Here is a 9,344-nt window from a genome sequence, read left to right as displayed (position 1 = left end):
CCTTCTGACTGTTTGACATCTTTTTTGAATTACGTGAACTTAACGGTGCACTTTTTCCAACATTAAAAATTGGCCAAGCATTTCTGGACAAGTGAGGGCGCTTTTGCTTTGATGTAAATCCAGAGAGACATGGTTCAGGCTCCATGTTTTCATGTTCAAATTGTGAACCCAATATTGGCAATCTGGGAACGTTTCTGTGAAAAGGATTTTTGCTGGAACATTGCCATATACGTACACAGCACTATATTGCCAAAGAAAATAAAATCTGCCATAGCAGTGGTTAAAAAACCTAGAAATCTAGAAATTATCTGTGCACAAATCAGTGCAACATGGAGATTCAGTGCCTTGGATGAAATCATAGTTCTGCTCATAAATATGCAAGTATACATTAGCATAAAAATCAAAAAGCATCAAAATATTGATTGAAATTGCAAAACAGAAATTTAAAATCAAGTTCATTGAAACCTAAAAATGCAATTTCAAGGGTTTTTAGTAAAAGTTATAAAACTATTTCTATTTCCTGGTTCCTTTAATACATGTATATCTTTTTTGGAAAACTTTTTACACGGCTGACGTAGATGAGACGAAATCGAGTGCTCGCCGAAGACGTGTGACCAAATAAGAGATTGGGAAGTAAATAAAACTGAAGATACAAATCTGTGAAATTTAATGAAAAAGTCTTGAAAGATCCAGGATAACCTATGCATTAAGATGTAAGGTGCAACAGGTTTCAGTATTGAACCACGTTGTTCACTGAAGATGCTGGATGTTCGTATGTTATAGGGCAGTAGGCAATAAAATGCTCAAACTAATCCAACTTGGGCTATCAGTTCAGAACGTATGCGTAAGAAAGTGCAAAAACTGCCGAATTTACCATCAACCCTGCCAGTCGTGTGCCAGTCGCCTACGTAGATTTTTTTATGCGCGTGTTTTTAATCCTAATATTTATGTATATCTTCCGAATGCCAAAAAAGTAGGGAGAGCATGTTAGCTCAGTGGTAGTAGGCAATAAAATGCTCAAAACTAAGCGAACTTGGCTATCACTTCAGAACGTATGCGTAAGAAAGTGCCAAAACTGCTGAATTTACCGTCAACCCTGCCAGTCGTGTGCCAGTCGCCTGCGTAGATTTTGTTATTCGCGTTTTTTTTAATCCGAATATTTATATATCTTCCGAATGTTAAAACAGTAAGGAGTGCATGTTAGCTCAGTGGTAGGCACTGCAGCGCTCAGCCGTAAGGTCGTGGGTTCGAACCCCACATCCGAGTCTTTTACTTCTTTTTTACGTATAGTAACAAATGTAAAAAAGACAGAGTAAAATTCTATTTTATTTCGGGTAGTTTGCTAGGGGTGTTGAGGAAAAAAAAAGGGGAAAAAAAGGGAAAAATTCCAGATAGGGAATCGAACCTGAGACCCGTTGGTTCAAAAGCGACAATTTTTCTTGGTTCCCACCCTGGTCCCCCAAGGGAGAAATGCTCGTTTCATATATTTATCTATCGGGTTCAGCTAAAGGAGTCCGAAAATAAAAAGGGGAACAGTTTCCAGGCAGGGAATCGAACCTGGGACCCGTTGGTTCAAAAGCGACAATTTTTCTCGGTTCCCACCCTGGTCCCCCAAGGGAGAAATGCTCGTTTCATATATTTATCTATCGGGTTCAGCTAAAGGAGTCCGAAAATAAAAAGGGGAACAAGTTTCCAGGCAGGGAATCGAACCTGGGACCCGTTGGTTCAAAAGCGACAATTTTTCTCGGTTCCCACCCTGGTCCCCCAAGGGAGAAATGCTCGTTTCATATATTTATCTATCGGGTTCAGCTAAAGGAGTCCGAAAATAAAAAGGGGAACAGTTTCCAGGCAGGGAATCGAACCTGGGACCCGTTGGTTCAAAAGCGACAATTTTTCTCGGTTCCCACCCTGGTCCCCCAAGGGAGAAACGCTCGTTTCATATATTTATCTATCAGGTTCAGCTAAAGGAGTCCGAAAATAAAAAGGGGAACAGTTTCCAGGCAGGGAATCGAACCTGGGACCCGTTGGTTCAAAAGCGACAATTTTTCTCGGTTCCCACCCTGGTCCCCCAAGGGAGAAATGCTCGTTTCATATATTTATCCATCGGGTTCAGCTAAAGGAGTCCGAAAGGAACAACCGATTTGGATCGGGGATAATTCCCTTTAGTGATACTTGTGGGCGACTTGTGGGATCCTGCTTTTTAATTTAAAAGTAATGAGAATCACAAACTCAACAAAGTGCTCGAATGGTTTCAGGAATAAAATTTTATTTTGTCCTAAATTTTACAGCATTTTAATTAAAGGTAAAATTTTCTCGGTCAAAACCAACCAAAAGGTTAATGTTAAAGTCGTCGTATCTGGGAGAGCGAAATTATTTATCCAGGGCCTTGATGAATGTTACGTAATTTGTATTCTGTCGCTGGAAAATTGCTTCCATGTGACAGAAGATACTTTGGGGGACAAGTTCAAATAACGCATTGTTCTTAGTTTCGATACACACAGAATGTTTTGAACGGAAGGGTGAGATGACACTCCGTGTGACATCAACATACTGAGAGGGTAAGAATAGTTGTGATGGTGCTTTTGATGGACTTGGGGCTCATGAGCCGCCTAGAGTGCAGAAGCTCTTCAACGATGCGGGGGTGCAAGCTGGGTCCGTAGGGCACGTAAATAAAGTGACAGACGTCCACCAACGTCTTTTAACACATCAAATCAAATAAAGAGGGGTTGTGTTCTTGCGTCTTGAGTTAGTGTCTTGCTTGTAGCCTAATGGTATTCTACTGCTGCAATCGCATGAAGGCTCTTGAGACCGGCGGTGAAAGATGCGGGATAACCGGCAGTCTAAAGAGAGGAGTCCATTACACAGAACGTGAATGATCGGAAACAGCCTTAACGGCACTATCCGCGGAACTCTTTAGTAGCAGGCATGGACCATTTAAGACAGATTGTTTGGAGACGCGATTGGTGATTAGAGATACAAGAAAGGGTATGAGATCGCGATTTCTTTTGTCAAATCTTGAAAACAAAGATGAGTTTCGGGAATGAGCTTCTAGCTTAACAATCTTTCAGACCTGGCACTGCATGGACGCATTGAAGTTAAATATATTTGACCATGCATGTAAGGGTGGTGAAAAGTTGAACAGAGAATTCCGTAGAGATCATATCGTGATCTGAGTACACAATCTTGTTTTTCCCTAAAGGTGGCTGCTAGAAACAATGGCTGGCCGTCGCGACGGCTCATACGTAAAAGAATAGGTCACGAAGTGTTGAAATCCCGCACCTAAACACGACCCTTTTCAGATTAAATTTAAGGGGGCAAATGTACATTTTGAACAGATTACGGGTAAAACGAAACAAGCCACCAGAGGTGAGTTTTCTGAAAAATTTGGCTTCCTGTACAGACTGTAGGTAAAATGACAGTGGGCTTCAAAGCCCACTTGACATCTGGAAATGGTTCACTTCGTTTGACGTTCTATACGAACATTCCATACCTTTTTGCCACAGAACACATCATAAAAAAGTTCAAAACACGACGTAATTCACTCAAACGCATCCAACATTTCTTGATGTCGGCCCACGTTTTGTCCATGAAGAGTTTGTCTTAAATAACTGAACCGAGAGGCCATACTTACTATAGGTTTCAAATGCAGATTATCCAGGAGAGAGTAATTCATGTTAAAAGGCGGCTGCTGTTGATAGTACATGACTTGCTGCTGGAAGTTCTCGAAATTTGGGTTCATAGCAGAGGTGTAGTACAGCATCAACACCGACCGAAAGTATTTGACTCGTTTCGGCTGGAAACCTTCTTTGTTGAACAGCCCACCTGAAATAAGACAGACTGACATTTCAAGTTTTTAATTAAGCATCCTAGTTTTTTCTATACTTGTACTGTATGAATAGTGTCTCCAAGGTTGATGGTGATGAAACAATACGACCGTTTTACAATAGTGCGCCACCAAGAGTTTGCAACACGTTGGCCAATCACAATGGGCGAAAGTTGTCGACCCAATGCGCGTTTAGAAAGGGTCGACAAATTTCGAGCGTTGTGATTGGCCAAAGCGTTGCAAACTCTTGGAGGCGCCCTATCGTGAAACGGCCGTATTCGCATAAAGCAACTGTTGATTAACACTGTCTGACATTGAATGAACCGACTATTAATGAAAGAATATTTTTATAGACAAAATAAACATGGCTACGTTTCTCCCCCTATTACGTCTATTCCTTTTGGTTTGAAATATCTCCCAGTTTTGTTGTTGCGGTTGTACAGCTCTTATTAAATGCTTTAATTAATTTATTGCTCAGTCGATTTCGTGTCAGTTTTACTTATCACAGGCTGATTCGAGAGTGGTAAGTTACTCCCACTGTAAGACTCTCTTATGGCGAAGCTTATATGACACATTAAAATAATACAGCGACTTTAGCTGCACCAAGCTTCCCCAAAACGTCCTTGTCAACGTCTGTCTTTGTCTTTCAAAGGTTTCTGGCGATATTTGTCGCTAGAACGTAGGTACATATCCTTATAAAAGGCCAGACTCAACAAATTTTGATCGTACCTTATCCTGGAATGTACATGTACACCCATACCTGAGCACATACTTTGAGTGAATGTCACACGTCGACAACAATCCTCCCTTAAGCAACTGATTTCTGAAGTTTCAATGGCTTACAAAAGTCATATCAGAACGTGATTCCCCATTTCCTTTAAGGATCAGCAGGCCCTTAATTTGACACTTTCCCACAGTCAATGGCTTGCAACGTACTTATTGTATACACAACCACAGAAAAGGGAATAGCTAGCTTCGCATCATTGAGAATGCAACCCATATCATCAACGCATTCTCAGCCATTAAGTTCTGGACAGCATCCCTCACCCTGCCAATTTGAAGCCGGCGATGACTCAAGAGCGCACACGCGGCTTGGGCTCTTTTCAGCGTTGGCTTTCCATGACTGACACATCAACTCCCGAGGGTGGGCCGTCCCCACGTTTCCGTTAACAATCCCACAGTAAACAGCTCATTTCCCGAAAACGTATCTGACCCGCAACTGTAGTCTTGTGGCGTGTACAGCCAGCTCAATTTTGCCCGAGTAAAGTGCTTTCATGATCCAGGCGAACAGGTACAATATAACTGACCCTTTTTTCTCCTTAACGTAATGTGATGCACTTCAAATGTGGAGCAGTATTAGATCGTGGCTTAGATTAGAGTTGTTAATGCAGAGGCGCCGATGACAATACAAACCTCTCTTAAAAGAAGACCACGTCAAATTCGACATGTCATCGTTTTGTAAAGAGATGTGTACGCCGATGCGAGTGAATATTTTGAAATAACTTCACTGAACGCATGCCCTCCGTTTAAAGTGCAACTGTACCTACAGATCAATTCGGCCCCGATAGCAATTATTATAGGATATTTGTCTGTGAAAACGGAGAGGTGCGATTGACAAGTCGGCCCTCACTTCAATACAGGTCAATACACATTTTATCTAATTGGAATTGGTCAGGCATATCGGGCATCGAAACGTAAAAGTGCAATATCAGGAAAGCTTGGCTAATATTACTCTCTCCGGGAGGGTAATAGACTCGTTCAACCGTGTCATTTTTGCTGAAAAAAGGCACACGAGCATACAATATTATATGATGTTTACTGATTCACTTTTATGTTTTCTTCCCCTGAAATTCTCCCCAATGAAAGTTTAACAGGCCTCCATGCTTATTTGCAACTCGCCATGAAAACGCTGACAACATGGCGCCCTTTGGAGGAAACACGGCGTCAAGTTATACCCAGCAAGAAATGAGACCGAGGGGTACCCCCCAACATGTCCAATCCCTATACACATTCCAGACTATTTTTACTCAACACATCCCCCAAGATGTCTGAAAGGAATTCCCCAGATTCCTGCGAGACAATGACCAACACAAAGCGGGGGGGGGGTTCTCTCTGTCTCATACCTTGCTGCATATGTGTCAAGTTCGGTTGAATGAAGCGCTCAAAAATCGACGCATTAAGAAACAACCGCAGGTGTTCGTTTCAAACAAAGCGAAGCACACATCTGTGTCTTCGAAAAGAAACGAACGACGCCTCTTTACTAGAGAACATGATGTACTCAGAAAAGCCACCAAATCTATCATCGCAGCACTTAACGGTAGGTAGCGTTTGAACTCGGTTATCAACGCGTGCTGACAGACGCCAATAAAAAAAAAACCTTCAAATGAAGTTCATGCCGATAGGATAACGTCCTGAAAGGCACCGGGGATTATATATTGAAAAAAGGAAAGAGAGGCTAAGGTAATGAACCAAAAAAGGAGCACATTAGGCAAAAATCCCGTTAACGACGACGACGAAAGCTCACACGGATGCAAGATCTCTGAAATAATGATTGTGGTAAGTTCCCATCAAGAGTTGCGTTAGGGCCTACATGAAGCAACGAACAAAACATGCCAACGAACCATGACTTTAATTCATACACCTGACGTATTTCGTCTTTACCTGTCAAGAATGAATCTTTCTTTTCAGGCTTGAAAGAATCTTCGAATATGGTGACAACAAGATATTCTCCATCATCGAGCAGACCTTTGGCGTCTAAGTCCTCCATGAATGCCTGTAGTTCATATTCTTCGCCCAGGAAAATATAAACTACAAAGGAGAAAAAGGAGGGTACATGTTTCAGAAGTAGGCTCCAAAATAAAATTTCGATTTTTGTTTCAAAATTTCTCGGATATAGGAGTGTTGACAAGAAGATATTTTTTTAACTTGTTCGGGGCTGTAGGGAGTTAACTAAAGCCATAAATGCGCTCTGTGAATATTCTTTTATTTTTTATCTATCTGTTGGAAAATGAAGAGGAACAGTCCAAGAAATCATGAAAAGTTCAGCTCGAAGGAGTTATCCTTGTGGGAGAAAAGGGAGCATTTTCTACAAGTTTCCTTAACCACAGGAGAACAAATGAATTTCCACACCTTGTATGTAAAACAGGTATGCATTTGCTTGTGTTGTGTTTGTGGTTTGGTTTGAGACAAATCACTTACTTCTAGTCGTTTTGTATGTTTGCTCTATGATGTCAGCTAGTCGTGCACTTTTCATGGTAGGCCACACAAATCCAAAATATGGCGATTCGAAATCCCAACTGTGCATGACGTTGATGCCGTGCAACAAGAACGTCTCTTCAAGGCTGGCTTTGGCACTCTGGTGTTTAGGTAGGTCAGCGGCTACAATCGACACTACGCGCCAGCTGAAGTGATTAAGAAGAGTCACTACCGACTTGGAGAACTGCTTATTGGTGGGGAAGGTGCGGGCGAAGGTGCCATATTTTTCCTTGTCGCTGACCTCTTCCGCAGCGCATAACTGCCAAGGAGAAAGTGGAAAGCACCCAATTCATTATTGAAGGAGCAATATAAAGAATATACGACGTGTTGAATTCAACTACATTATAAAATTTGAGCATACTGCACTCAACGTAACGCAGCAAAACAGTGCCGCTGAATTGTTTGCTAAAAATGGTTCCCTGCACTTCGACCATCACAATCAGTGCCAGCCTAGCACCCCGTAAGGAATTTGCGATCTTGGAACAAGTGCATGCTCAGTATGATTTTGAAAAGCCCAAACGTCTTCCTTTGGTCATTAATGCACAGCTATTGTGTCAAGGTGTAAAACAAACCCACAAGGTGTGTGCATTCGGTATGGGGTAGTGCATAAACCCATAAGTGACCTACGGTCAACGCCATTACAGACACAGTCGCCTTTAAAACAGAAAGATCTCATCACAAGAAGTTGGCATTAAATGATCCACAAAAGCTAACTTAGACCTCATTGTGAAATTCCCCGTTCCCACTCGCAAACATGGATTTGTAGGTGGCACAGTCCCAGAACTGATCAGATGAGACTTTGTCTCCAGATCAGTGCCCCAGCTCTTAATTTCTACCCTTCAATTTTATCCAGGCGATCATCGGAGCAGAATGGGAGACGCAGTATACCGGTAAGTAACATCATGTGCCGTGATGTGCCGTATGATTTACATTCCTGCAGTTGTAATTATCCAGGTTTCTAAAATTTGTCTCCCACTATCGTACAACATTACTGTAGCACAATTCCGTGATGAAAATGTGAACACTGTTTGATTAATTTTTGCCACCATTTATCCCGGTTATCTACTCATGTTTTTGTATATGAAGTAACTCCAGCGTCTTCTATGCTGAAACTGAGGATCGCGGAGACAATTATCTTCGCCAGGGAGACATTTTGTTGGCAGACACAAAGTCTACTGCAACTTCCCCAACCATGCATTTCATATAATCTTGTCTATGCATGGCATATTTATGTATTATAGCAGATGTCGCCAGTACAGTGATGTTCTCAATCAAAGGTCATATCCCCCCTTCGATTTCTCTGTATCTTTTCGTTTCCTGGACCGCGTGACAGCAGAACTAGATACACAATCGCGTGGAAAATTAATGGCTTTTTATACTCGATTGATCCTAACTAATGAAAAATGTCACGCTTCAGGGAGTATAAAAACATGAAAACCCAATAGTGGCGACACAAACATACGGGTGCTGGGATACATGACAGAATTTGACGACCAATAGCACTCTTGTTGGGAGGTATATAGACTTTAAAGGAAGCATGTAATAGGATTTTTGTAACTTGAATACACAGCTTTATACACATGTTACAATGACCCTTTGACAAGGAGTGCCTTGCATGACATCAGAATAACGAACTCATGCATATGTTGATGAAAATGTTTTCTAACAATTGGGAAACCACCACCTTTTCACTTCCAATTGAAACAAGTACTCGGATCTTTTTTGCATTGTAGCACATAGTAATACTCACAGAAACAAGTTGATCTGAATTCCGCACTGCATTTTGGGGACAGCCACAAATCTTCCCACGAATATAGAGCTTTTCATTTCCATCACGCGCAGAAATGTCGCGGCCAAATTAATTCATCTCTGCACATCAATAAAAGGGGCTTCTGCTCAATGTTCCCCGTCCATATTCTTCATTAGAGAAGAATTAGATTATACCTTTCATACAGATCATTTTCAATAATAAAATTCTGGAATTAATATTTAACGAGTATTTGCGGGACGAGAACGGCACTTCCCGGAAACCGATCCATCACAGTTTCCAAGCACAACCCAGCATGTCTGGCACGGAATTAAGTCCATTCCTGAAGTCGATGAAACAACGATTTGTACTCTTGAGAGGGCATTCAAAACGTGCCACGCGGTTCATCAATGGAGATGGACACGAAACCATCTAGAGCATAAAATTGGTCAAGTAATTTACATCGGCTATCAGACTTAATTTACGCCGAACTCCTAAGGTATTTGCGACCAGATTTGC

General features: G+C 41.7%; 1 protein-coding gene across 3 annotated transcripts in view; it reads right to left on the bottom strand.

The window, feature by feature from the left end:
- LOC110979674 (guanylate cyclase 32E-like) overlaps positions 1 to 9,344 on the bottom strand; it is a 69,236-nt gene that overhangs the window by 28,627 nt on the left and 31,265 nt on the right. For all 3 annotated transcript variants that reach the window (XM_022235684.2, XM_022235685.2, XM_022235686.2), the window contains 3 exons: positions 7,022 to 7,337; positions 6,485 to 6,631; positions 3,632 to 3,822 (listed from right to left, as the gene is read on the bottom strand). In XM_022235684.2, the coding sequence (XP_022091376.1) occupies positions 3,632 to 3,822; positions 6,485 to 6,631; positions 7,022 to 7,337 (654 nt within the window). The remainder of the gene's footprint in view (positions 1 to 3,631; positions 3,823 to 6,484; positions 6,632 to 7,021; positions 7,338 to 9,344) is intronic.

The sequence above is a fragment of the Acanthaster planci genome, linkage group LG07 (genome assembly GCF_054643075.1).
Source record: "Acanthaster planci isolate LZ-2023a linkage group LG07, COTS_SCS, whole genome shotgun sequence".
Classification (NCBI taxonomy): domain Eukaryota; kingdom Metazoa; phylum Echinodermata; class Asteroidea; order Valvatida; family Acanthasteridae; genus Acanthaster; species Acanthaster planci.
Note: the sequence above shows the minus strand (reverse complement) of the source record. Positions and strands in the feature narration are given on the sequence as shown.